At 38.9% G+C, this 13,412-nt stretch overlaps 1 protein-coding gene across 5 annotated transcripts; it reads right to left on the minus strand.

Moving 5' to 3' along the window:
- Window positions 1-187: 187 nt before the first annotated feature.
- Window positions 188-12,741, minus strand: LOC117307177 (isocitrate dehydrogenase [NAD] subunit gamma, mitochondrial-like). 5 transcript variants are annotated; one of them, XM_033791845.1, is made up of 11 exons: window positions 12,569-12,741; window positions 12,167-12,241; window positions 9,393-9,455; window positions 8,019-8,116; window positions 7,377-7,559; window positions 6,524-6,656; window positions 5,804-5,937; window positions 4,736-4,838; window positions 3,005-3,151; window positions 1,786-1,941; window positions 188-976 (listed from the first exon to the last, which is right to left on the minus strand). In XM_033791845.1, exons 2-11 carry the CDS (start codon window positions 12,197-12,199, stop codon window positions 890-892), a joined length of 1,137 nt encoding a protein of 378 aa, XP_033647736.1. In that variant the 5' UTR covers window positions 12,200-12,241; window positions 12,569-12,741; the 3' UTR covers window positions 188-889. The 5 variants fall into 5 exon arrangements, with proteins under 5 accessions (XP_033647736.1, XP_033647737.1, XP_033647735.1 ...); XM_033791846.1 differs by lacking the exon at window positions 12,167-12,241 and adding an exon at window positions 10,411-10,479 and having other exon boundaries at window positions 12,569-12,740; XM_033791844.1 differs by lacking the exon at window positions 12,167-12,241 and adding an exon at window positions 11,201-11,275 and having other exon boundaries at window positions 12,569-12,575.
- Between the last annotated feature and the right edge of the window lie 671 nt (window positions 12,742-13,412).

The following is a 13,412-nucleotide window of genomic DNA, read 5'->3' on the forward strand; positions in this document are numbered from 1 at the left end:
AAAGAAAAAACACCCTTGTTGGACGAGTTTGTGTGCTTTCAGATAGGAATAAAAGACTTCTAGCTAGAAGTCTTTTAATATTTTAGTGAGAAACTATCCCTTTTTTAAAAACCACGTTACTTCACAGGGAGTCGCTTCCCACAATGTTTTATACTATCAACAGCTCACCAATGTTCGTTACCAAGTCAGTTTTTAAGTTAATATTTGTTTTGAGTAATTTTTTTAATACCAAATGTGTACCTTCCCTTTAAAGCAAAATTTAGTGCAATAAAATGTAATTATCTTTGTTGTCTCTACTGGTTAACATCAAAAAAAAATTTTGATGGCAATGGAAGTCCATTTTTTACTTTACTTAAATCTTTTCGCACTATTTCTGGAAATAATTTATGAACTTTAACACAATTTAACACTAACAACTTAAACCCTTTAGATACCATGTATGTTTGTGGACTAATTACCAAACGCCTATACATTGCTAATCTTGTTTTTTGGCTCTGTGACCAAGAACAATTTCAGAGCTGATCAAGAAACAGATATTTGTTGTGCACATTCTAGTTGGGAAACATTTCAGAATGTCAAGTTGGTCCGATTTTATATTATCGTTTGAGTTGTAGTAAGTCAAATCTTACCTCTGTTCGTGACTGCTATGGGCATTACATCGAAAGCTAATGGGCAAAAGCTCATGGGCATAACGATGCAATCCACTTACTGCGACCAGTATGGTCATTTAGAAACAAGCCAACTGTGACCGCTATGGTTCCCAAAGGGTTAACACACTGTGAACATTATTTAACAACTAAAGCTATACAGTATCCTAGAGCATTATTGCACTAAAATGTCACGCGCTCTTTAAAACCTTTAAAATGAACTTCAATAGCATAAATATTTCTCAATATGTAGCAGACTGAAGTTCCCTGATGACTCCTTCAACCACATCAGAGGTGGTTGCTGTACCTCCAAGATCCGCTGTATGAACCTAAGGAGAAACAAAAAAGTACAATATTCTTAAGTCCTTATTCAACATCTATTGAGAAAAAGAACCCACCGGTTGTTTGGTACTGTATGTTAGGCACTGGACACCATTGGAAATTACATAACTGTTATCATAAAAACTTACTTGGTAATGAGCAATGGAGAGCTGTTGATAGTATAAAACATTGTGAGAAACGGCTCCCTCTGAAGGGAAATAGTTGGTGTGAAAGAAGTATAAATTTCTCACTCAAATAATAAGACTTATGCTGAAGTCTTTTATTATGCATCTGAAAGCAACTGAAGCAATGCAACATGGGTGCTTTTTTCTTTCATTATTCTCTTGCAACTTCCAATACCAATGGGATACAGCAAGTGAGATTACAGGTCTGTGACAATTACCAATAGTGCCCAGTGCCTTCAACTGTAACTATCAAAAATGTTCCTAAACCCAACGCATGCAAATGGTTGTATAAATTTATATTATTGCACCCAATACTAAAGTGTTTCTCTCTCGTTCCCTAAAAAAACATCAAATCCAATGGCAATAGTAATACACTGACTTACATCAGACTGTTAACTTCAAAGACAAGGCAATCAAAATAAATTGAAGGAAATGAGCCCTTAATCTGAAATTCCATCAGGTCTGTTTCCTGTTTGTTTGTACTGTGGTTAGCTTGGCAAACTCATAAAGGTAAAACGTTTTAACTTAGACCATCAGCTCAGTAATGTATTAATGTATGGTTCAGCACACCAACTAATAGAAGTCAATTTGCAAAGTTTAAAGGTAGGTTTGAGAATCAAAACAGAACTTACTTTGTTTTGTATGACTGTTTTGATGACGGCAGAATGAATAAGATCAGCATGTTGATTCAGACCCAGATGTCTGAGCAGTAAGCATCCAGCAAGCAGCATGGCGCTAGGGTTGGCTACGTTCTTTCCAGCTATTGTCTTGCCAGTGTTTCGGGTAGCCTTGATAAGATTAAAACAGAAATACCAAACACCGTTCCTTACAGTTTAAGCACAAAGCACAAACAGTAGAAAGTCTGGGATTACATTATTTTTGTCTAATGATAATAATGTTTGATGATAATGGAAGCGGTCTTTGGATGGGACGTAAAGCCATTGGTCCCGTGTGTTGTGTAACGCAGAACCCAGTGCACTTTTTGCTCCAGTGCTCTGTGTTTCATTGGCTGCATATTAGACCACAGCACCTTGTAAATCATTACATGGTGCTATGCGGTCTTTGGATGGGACGTAAAGCCATTGGTCCCGTGTGTTGTGTAACGCAGAACCCAGTGCACTTTTTGCTCCAGTGCTCTGTGTTTCATTGGCTGCATATTAGACCACAGCACCTTGTAAATCATTACATGGTGCTATGCGGTCTTTGGATGGGGCGTAAAGCCATTGGTCCCGTGTGTTGTGTAACGCAGAACCCAGTGCACTTTTTGCTCCAGTGCTCTTTGTTTCATTGGCTGCATATTAGACCACAGCACCTTGTAAATCATTACATGGTGCTATGTCAAAGGAGTAGGTCTCATTATTCATACATGGTCCCACATACCTTACAGCTAAATACTGAATATTGAAGTGCCTTGAGCGCCACTGAGGAACGGATACGAGGGCTATTCTATCCACTATTATTATTATTATTATTAAGCATAACACCCAGAGTGTTAGCAGGTTGTATGCTGCACAATGAAACATCCACTTCACTGACTGCATCCAAGATGTATCAACCTGCGCTCTGCAACCAAGTCCGAGTTAATTTTTAATGTATAAACACAGTCTTACATGTAAGTGTTTTTTATATGTTTTGCTTGAGGACAAAGTGTCATGACTGTGATTCGAACACCTGAGCTTTTTTCCCGATGCACTAAATTGCTTGGCCATGGCACTCCATATTTTGTTGTAGAGTTTGCATCCTTGTACTGATGTTAAAGGGAGAACTAGGGTGCATTCCACTTGTGCAACATTGCCAATGTTTTCTCACGTTCGCCAACAATATTGAGTGGAGCGAGAGAGCATGACTTACTGTTTCAAACACGGCAAAGTCCTCGCCAATATTCTGCCCAGGTACCATCCCTGGTCCCCCGACAAGACCTGTTCCTATGTTACTGATGATGTTTCCGTATAGATTGGGCATTACCATCACATCAAACTGAGTTGGGTTGGACACCAGCTGTTAGGTTGATAAATACAGAGTATTAGGAACTAATAAAAGTACATGGTTCTTACCTACAGCACATGATCCAGTAACTAAATCAAGATGCTTTACAAAGTATCCCTTTTCATCGTGCATACTTTAACCCTTTAGCATGCATACCACCTACAGCCTCCCTGCCTCTTACAACCCACAACCGCCCGTAAAGTTTGACAAGTTGTATTTCAAGTTCTAAACAAGCGATTTAAATGAAGCCAACATCTTTAGATAGAGTGCAATCACATCATGATAAAATTCTCAGGATAATGAGATTTGCTATCTACTGGAAAGTAAGACACTTTTATTGACTTCACAAAAGTACTTAGACTAAAGAACGTCCTTTGAGCAATAAATCAGACATGTCACCAATGTGTGAACACCTCTAGGGACTGCAGGATCTTATCAGTTGGTCAAAGGTCAAACCATATACTGCTTAGTGGTCAAAGGTCAAACCACGAACTGCTTTAAGCTTGGGCGATATTGCTTTTATTATCCCACGATGTATCGTCAAAAAAGTATCGCGATATTCGATTATGTCGATAATTATATTTTATTATTTCTAAATATTTGACTCATCGAGGTATGGATCTGTGGAGTGTACTGAAGTGCGTTTTGGCGACCCCAACTAAAAACTGTTTCTGACGTCATAACCAAAGCGGTAACCGAGCCCACAACTCGGTTATCATTCAGTCTGAACAGCAGAACCAACGACCAACAACCGAAACAGTTTTTGGTTGGGGTCACCAAAACGCACTCCTGTCTACCCATGGTGGGAACACATTGGCCTTATAGAGCTATATAGCTCTCTGAGTTACACACACATTAAGTGTCTTTTAAAGTGTCTACTGCGCATGACTGTTCTTACATGTGTGCATATTTAGCTAGATCCCACCCATTTCATTCTAGCTAACCAATAAGCAGCCATACTGCACATGGAGTGGCCTCTCATTCATAAAACAGTAGTACTGATGGGTTGTGGTTTGTGTAACATGATCCCAATCTTGTGTGCATTTCGCGGCACACACAAAGGGGAGGTAAATGATACATTGTATTATTTCTGTAGTGTCTGTGGGAGACTGCAATTGGGGAATCTTGCGGTTTGTTCTGGGACATATTTTTTGAAACAGCTCTTTGTGTTTGCAAGACGGCTCAATTAGGGAAGACATCGCCATACATCATCAAAACCATGACTTGCCGATAATTCGATTAACAAAAAATCGAGACGATACGGTAATCTTTTAAGAAATGGTATTGCGATTGTCGATTATATCGAGATATCGCCCAAGCTTATACTGCGTAGTGTAGAGTCTCTATACACAAGACTGAAAGGGCAAAGCTTGCAGTTCGTGGATAATTTCCCACAATTTATCTTGGAAAGGTTTTGGAGAAGTTCCCTGACACGGATGGTCACTTTAAGCTTCCTTATTTCAGATACATGTATACTTGGCATTATCATTGTTTAAAATAGCCCAAATGTACGGCCTTGGTTACACACAAAATTCAATGATGTAATCAAGCATGTTTTGATGCAAGCAGCACCCCATACTCTTTGACTAGTTTTACCTGCATGCAGCAGTTGTCCACAATCATATCTCCAAACTCTATCTTTGGGTAAAGCTTAGACACCTCTCGGCAGCTTTCTAAGAACAAACCATCTCCAAGCTTCCTGAAATCAAGAAAATCATAAAAAACCAAGGTTAACCCTCCTACTGTCTGACCATTCAATATTATCCTGGATTAACTATATAGGCCTACAATATGATATCATGTGGTGAATGCACCTACAAACGACACCGTCAAACCTCCTACTGTCTGACCAATTAATATCATCCTAGATAAACTATATAGGCCTGCAATATGATATCACTATGAATGCATCTACCAAGTACAGTCAACCCTCCTACTGTCTGACCATTCCATGTCATCCAACCTGGTTTGAAATGATACATGAACTATGCCAGCCTGTTATATGATATTATGAGCTGATCCACAAAAGTACAAGTCAACCCTCCTACTGTATGACCCTCTAATATCATCCTCTGTGGTTTTGAATGATAAGCTGTGACAGCCCACAAACAAAGAACACAGTCAACCCTCCTACTGTATGACCCTCTAATATCATCCACTGTGGTTTTGAATGATAAGCTGTAACAGCCCACAAACAAAGAACACAGTCAACCCTCCTACTGTATGACCCTGTATTATCATCATGTGTTTTTGAATGATAAGCTGTAACAGCCCACACACAAAGAACACAGTCAACCCTCCTACTGTATGACCCTGTATTATCATCATCTGTGTTTTTGAATGATAAGCTGTAACATCCCACACACAAAGAACACAGTCAACCCTCCTACTGTATGACCCTCTAATATCATCCTCTGTGGTTTTGAATTATAAGCTGTAACAGCCCACACACAAAGAACACAGTCAACCCATATACTGTATGACTGTCGAATATCATCCTCTGTGATTTTAAATAAAAGCTGTAATAGCCCGCATACAAAGTACACAGTCACCCCTCCTACTGTATGATCCTCTAATGATAAGCTATGACACCCTGCAATGTTAATGCATCTACAAAGTACACGCATAACCCTTCTACTGTCTGACCAATACAGAATGTCTTACATAATATTTGCCTTGTGTATTGCAGTGACTTTGCTTCGGTTGTGCCGCGTTGCAAAGTCAAAGGCATACTTTGCAATTCGCTTGGAGCGATCTGCTGTGATGATCTTCAGGCTTTCAACGACGCCATCAACACTCTGTAAAACGAATTTGTTCAAGACTAAATGTTATCTTTCATTTACATATCATAAGGTGATGCAAAGAAACCCGTTCACCAAATGCTAGCCTCCAAGGTATGGTACTTTGTGACAGTCTGTGGTACTAGTGTCAGCTGAAAACAGTCATGGTTTTTTTCTTCAATTTTGTATTGTGTTTCCAATAAGCCTATTCGGAGTTCCAGCTGCGCATGACTGTTACTGCTGACAACGCAATTCGTGCTCTCTGGTGACAAGGTCACGGGTGAGCTGACAACGCAATTTGTTGCTCTCCCAGGCCAAGGTCACGGGAGAGCAACAAATTGCATTGTCAGCAGTAACAGACATGCGCAGCTGGAACTCCGAATAGGCTTATGATAGACTCAGCATATCGGTTGTAAGGCCGTTGTCCAGTCTATTCTGGGCTTGCCTGCTTTCTTCTTACGACTCTCCTCCACTTGACTAATGATAGCTATATCGATGTTACTATGCTGTGTGTTTAGTCCAGGCATACTCCTATACTGTATTACATTACACAAAGTGTGAATGTTGGTCTTTGACAATAACTAAATAAGTCCTGCTGACTTACCTCATGTTCCAAGCTAGAGTATTCTCCTTCTGTATTCTCTCTAATGATAGCGATATCGATGTTACTATGCCGTGTGTTTAGTCCAGGCATACTCTTACACTGTACTACATTAGCAAACAGGTCCAACTCCACCCTGTACACAAAATGGGGATCATTTACAATGATCAACATTTACATAGACCAACTGTACACTTTATACAAGTGCAGAATATGTATCGTTCACCAAGGGTAAATTAAACCCTCTAAACACAAACCCTACCCTAATATAAACAATACATTTCCTAAAATAATGATTAAAACTCATGGCTAAGATTGTGTGAAAATGAAAACCTCTGCAACTTGGAATACCCTTTTGGTCTGGAGATGAAACTTCCTGAAGAGATAGGATGATATATTTCAGAGGTTTATAGACTTTTTGAATCTATCTAGTTTGATCATAACAAGAGCAGAGTCTCTGTGGTGGTTAGCTCATCTCATTCAATGTGAAAGCCAAGGGATGTCAATGAAAAATCTCCTTTGAAATCAGAAAAAAATCCCTATCAATTGCAGGCCTGTTAAACTCATATAATAACTAAGTTATTATATGAGTTAGGAGGCAAATCATCCTTACTCGCAGCTGAGAAGCTCAATTGCAAAGGACGCTACTACAATGTGTTTATGCCACATGCTTGCAACAGATCATTTTATGACCCACACACTAGCTACCCCTGCCACCCTAATGATGGATGGCCAAGCTTAAGGCCATGTCCAAAATGGCGACTTCAGCTACAGCTACATCAGTGCATCTGCCAGTGTTGAAGAATAGAGAGCTCTGTAGCCAAAGTCGCCGTTTCGGACACAGCTTTAGACTTACCTCAGTCTGACATTGTTTGATTTACAGACAGCCAGGCGATTGACATGGGTGTGGATGTTACCCTTGAGTGCTGTTCCATTCCTCTTAATGGCCACGAGGGCGTCTTCCACTCCCTCTCCTTCCACTGCTACTCTATCCCCACTAAGCATCAACTCTTCAAAGTCAACTGGTGCCCCAGCTTGTCTGTGGATAGATTAGATTCATTCAAACAGGTGAAAAAGTACAGTAACAATGACTTAGGTTCCACTCCACTTAGTTTTGAAATTGAGTGCTTTAAGATTGGGGCTTCAAGAAAGCAGATGGAACCTAAGCAGGAGTGCAAGTTTTTAAAAGGGGCATAAAGTGGTCAAAATATAAAGCTCTGCTCTGGAAGGGGGGACCAAATTATCCTGATAGGGGTGGATTTCACAAAGAGTTAAGACTAGTCTTATCTCAGAAGTTACTTAGGACTACCCCTAAGTTTTTAATAACTCCTTACGAGTCCTAGAACTAGTCCCAAGTTAGGACTATCTTTGAGAAATGGACCCCTGGTCTATCTTCTTACATCATGTTATTGCCGAGGTGTCTAGTACCTTTTTAAAGCCAAACATAAAAAAATACAAAGCAATTGTTTTGAAGTTGAACATTTTAGTCTGTATTTACCTGAAGACTTCTTTAACATGAGGCATGAGCTCTGGACCAATGCCATCTCCAGGTATTATTGTCACTGTATGCCAACCTCCATAACGAGCTGGTATCGGCTAAAAACAACAACAAAGTAAATATGTGTTAGAATAACGTTAGAATAACTTCCCGCAAACCACAGGCTTCAATCAGCTTGATTTAAAAAGACAAAAAGACAAAACAAATCAACTCTGTATTGATCCCCTTAATAAGTAGGTTTCTCCTTGATTAAATATTATTCTCATGGGCAAAGCACAAGATAAATCTCTCTAGTCACTAACCCCTTGAAGGGAAGTACTGACAAACAATCAAACATCCAGGATGGGTTCCCCCAAGGAGAATGATTTGTGGTACCACACACTAAGTCTGGTCTCTTATAATCAGGAACATTTATTAATGCAGTGGGTGATCATGGGTACAGGGAACCAGACAAATACAATTAAACTACTCTGTGATTCTGCAACAGGACCAGGACCGATCTCACAAGGTCGGATACTTCATACTTGAAAGATCAAGTGGGTTTTTTGTTTGTTTTCTGGTGTTTCTGAGTACAGAGCACCTCCATGGGGGACGTTTAAATAAAAAAATACAGGCACACTAGCTTTTTTTTTTTTTTTTTTTTTTGCTTGTACTGTTTTTTGTTTGTATCTTTGTCTTTGCATTGTTTGTTTTTTGTATATCGTAAACCGCTCCGTTCTTTATGGGGCGCTATGTATGCTTTCATTATTATTATTATTATATTATTATTATTATTATTACTATGTAAAAACAAGGTGCGCAACATTTTACAGTATTTGTTAATTATTGCTATTTAAGGGCACCTGTACAATAATAAGGGCAGCATAAAGGCAAATGTCATTGTAATACCTCGGTAACAAACTGTGAAGTTTGATTGGTCGAGAACCAATCATGTGACGCGCAACAAAAACGCATGTTACATGGCTCGACCGGCCGGGTAACATGAAAAGTGATGTACACCGGTGTACATCACCTTGATCGTTCCCTGCGTTGGACGATTTCCAGCGCTGTGTACGAAACAACCGCGGGTTCGAGGGAATTGTTTCTTGTTCGTCTGCTTACTAAACAATGAATAGTCCGTCGTAATAATGTTTGAAGATGACAACAGAACTTCGAGAAGAGGAATAACAATTATACAAAGGTATAACAAAACAATTGTTGCACGCTGTGACTGGGGTCCATGGGTTTTGTACACCCTCGAGGGTAAATGGCACCCTCGGCTTCGCCTCTGGTTCAATTTTCCCCCTCGAGTGTACAAAACGCCATGGACCCCGTCACAGCATGCAACAATTGTATACTGTTGCCTCTGTGGGGAGGGGATCCTTGCTTGCTTACCCCACTGGCTAGATTTCGTTTCTGTGTTGACAAAGAACACTCCACACCAGCAACGCACAGGGGCTGCAAAGGAAACAAAACAATTGCAAATAATAATCAGCTTAACATGTAGGGGATAAATTCTGATGACAAGTTTGTGAATGTTTGACTATGAAACCTTGGGAACATGTTTCCGGTGCCACCACTTTTTCATTCAATATGAAATAATACAGTATCTAATTTACCTCAATGAGATATCCCTTTTTTGTAAAAATTTGTGTAAAAGTGGTGGCGTGATACGGAAAGTTATCTCTCAAAGACAAAAAAACAATCAAACTCCATGTGGCTATCATTTTAAAGGCAGTGGACACTATTGGTAATTACCCAAAATAATAATAATAATAATAAGCATAAAACCTTACTTGGTGACAAGTTATGGGGAAACGTTGGTGGTATAAACCATTGTGAGAAATGGCTCCCTCTGAAGTGACATAGTTTTCGAGACAAATTTCTAAAATTTGATTTAGAGACCTCAGAATTTGAGGTCTCAAAATCAACCGTCTTAACGCACTCAACTTTGTGTGACAAGGGTGTTTTTTCTTTCATTATTATCTCGCAATTTCGACGACCGATTGAGCTCAAGTTTTCACAAGTTTGTTATTTTATGCAATACAGATACAGCAAGTGAGAAGACTGGTGTTTGACAATTACCAATAGTGTCTAGAGCCTTTAAAGAATTGCAATCATTGGCAAGTAGGAATGATGCAGGGAATATAAGAGGCAGAGGAAACTGACAAAGCCACCCACAATATTCATACAGCAACCAAATTAGATGATATAAATATATTTGCCATTTGTGGTAGTTAAGGACATGCAAGTCAAACAATTTTAAGCATCCTCAGCCAGGTAAAAGTATTTACAAGCAAAAACTGTCTGAAATAATATTTGTATGGTGGAGCTAAGTTTTCTATTGAATTCTCAGGGTTTTTTTTGGAGACTGGCGTCCTACCACAGGGCTAGGAGGGAGGTAGGAGCTTACTTAACGAGCCCTATAGGTAGGACAGCAGTCTTCTTAGTTACGCTGTCATTTGTCCTGGGTGTAAAGCTTCTATGCAATGCAAACAAAAAATACAATAGTCAATTAGGATTTGAAACCTTGCCATGCATGGTTGAAACACGAGATAGCCAAGTAAGCTTTGCGGTAAACACCATGTAATGATAATCTCTAATTGAGTTGGGGTGGTTTACAATAGTTAATATTATCCCTTTGTTTCACCTGATACAGTGATAGTGATATTGATTGTTGGAAGCTGAAGTCTGTTTATTCACCAAGAATATTCAAACATACATAGTGAATGATGTATTATTACGTCACGCTCAGTCAGGTATGATTGATTTAATTACAGTAATTCAAGTAACTATCTTTTACCATGGAGCAATAAAAAGATTGTAATTCTTTAAAATGATAGCATGGAGCATCATCACCAAGTAAAGTATCAAATCATCTGTATTATTATTGCGGGTGTTGTATCGGTAACAAAATACCTTGGCCCTGGCTGTGCGGTGCACAGTCAGTGAGTCACAAACTCACACAGTCTCACTATTTTCCTTCCTCCATGGTCTCACCATAGAGTAAGGTCTCACACACAGACCAACAGACAGAGACTGCTTTTCACATTACATGCATTAACGCATAGCCGCTAGCGCACAAATAGTTCAACCATGGCTAGCATTAACTTAGTCTTAAGTTTCCCTTGTACTCCATACTCGATACATCATACTCCATACACAGATAACATAAACAAAATAGCATGGCATAATGGTCCTACCCTTTTAATAGCTCCGATAACAAGTTGAGAAATTGTTGCCGTTCTTTGCAACATGGAGACCGCCATCTTGCACAGCTGAACGAGTATGGAACGCCAAATGCAAATTAACTCGTGATCGCATCGATCGATGGTTTATGCTTAGACAAGCAAGGATTTAGCTTAAATTTTGGAAATTGAGTGTGGCACGAGCCGAAACAATGCAAACTTAATGTTATTTTGGCTGGTAATCCTATAAGTTATGCTACACTGTGCTTAGCAAGTTTTTGTGCTTACAATCATGCTTTATGAAACGAGGCCCTACTTTGCTTTGCGTAAGCGGTGTTTAAGAAAAAGAAATGCTGTGCCAAGCGGCTCCGTAAACATTAGCCTAACATAAGCTCTTGCTTTTATTAAGAGGGTCCCTTATTCTTATTCTTTATTTTGGCCATTAAACAATTCCAAAAACATGCAGACATGTCAAATAAATAATATAAATACAAAAGTAAATACAAAGCAAGACAAACAGTAAGGGCACAGGAAATTACAAAACAACCCTGTAATGTCCAGGATGAACAAAAGTGTAATTAAACACTGCAGCTAGAAAGCCTGTTAATCCAGTCACATAGGGAGGCAAACACACTCTCTTTGGAAAAATAATAATATTTTGAAATAAATATAAATAATCTGGTTACACGAAGCACAACTTAAAATAACAAAACCAAAAACAAACACCAGAAATTAGACAAGCAAATAAATAAATAAACAAACAAATAGTTAGTAAATATAAGTAAAAAGTACATGTAAAAAGAAATAAAGCAACAAATAACTCAATTTTGAAATGGATGGATTAAAAAAAAATTTTTTTTTTAAATACATAAATAGATAAGATAACGACACAAGCAACAAAAAGGTTAATCAAACAATCCACTTTTCCACTATAAATACTCTAACATCAATAAATTGATGAATAAAGCAATCAAAACATACAATCGATCTGGATGCAATGCCTTGACGGGGCATCAGCCACCCTTAGAACCTTTGTCCCGCCCATGTTGTCCCACCCTATAAATGAGATATACAGAACAAGGCACAAATCAATCATTCGATTAATAACCTCGTCGAAAGTCTTTGCACATACTTCCCCCAGAAAATGTTACTACATTTTTATTATCCAAATGAGGAAATACAATCAACATAAATTACACTTGTTGTTTACATTTATTTGGTATTGGATTACAATTAATTACAATAACCCTATTTCTGAGTCTAGTTGGAATTGGGCCTCAATTTGTGGCGCTGGTCATCTTCGTCTTCATTCACATATTTTAGTTCTTACAGTTATTACTTAGGCCCGACTATTGTTTAAATTTAATCATTAAGAGATATTACTTTATATCCTAAAAATGGCGTCCTCCAGCTGAAAGGTTGCCGTCTGAGTAAGGACCACCAATTCAGTTTTCAGTCATCCTTTGGACAACATACGCTATGAACCTTATAATAAATACTACGACTATAAGTATAGAGAGATACAACCTGTCTGTACCAAGAGCTGGAGAAGAGTGAGGGTGACTTGTTGTCTCCATTTGTTTTTATATGGCTATGTACAGTAAGCAAAAGGATTAGGGCCTGCTCTATAGGCGTGCATAAAGAACTTACTATAGGCCTTTATACTACACTGGGGGTTTTGGAGTTCATTGTTCACCATTTGCAGGTCACATTCCCAAGATGGTCACATACAATAGGGGAATGGTAAAAGTCTCTGCGGAGTGCAAGCACTAAAAGCTAACGCCATGCTTGGCAGCTGTTAATGGAATTCACTAACACCTTGAAATTTGTTTCAAGTTGAAATTGAGTGGAGCACCAGCCGCAACTATGCAAACTTAATGCCATTTTGGCTGGTAAATATATGGTTATACTGTACTGTGCTTAGCAAGTTTTTGTGCTTACAGACTTTATATGAAATTAGGCCCTACTTTGCTTAGCGTAAGTAGTGTTTAAGAATAAGATCTGCAGTGCCAAAAGGCCCAACACGTATGCTCTTGCTTTTATTAAAATGGTCCCTGGATGCAATGCCTTGACGGGGCATCAGCCACTCTTAGAACCTTCGCCCCGCCCATGTTTGATATTTTGGCCTAAGGCCCTATTATCATTGGGTTTTTGTTGTTGATAGAAACGTAGCTATATATGTTGGATGGAAACCATTGGATCTCATTGCACAACCGGCCGAATATGT

The sequence above is a fragment of the Asterias rubens genome, chromosome 2, assembly GCF_902459465.1.
Source record: "Asterias rubens chromosome 2, eAstRub1.3, whole genome shotgun sequence".
Classification (NCBI taxonomy): Eukaryota; Metazoa; Echinodermata; class Asteroidea; order Forcipulatida; family Asteriidae; genus Asterias; species Asterias rubens.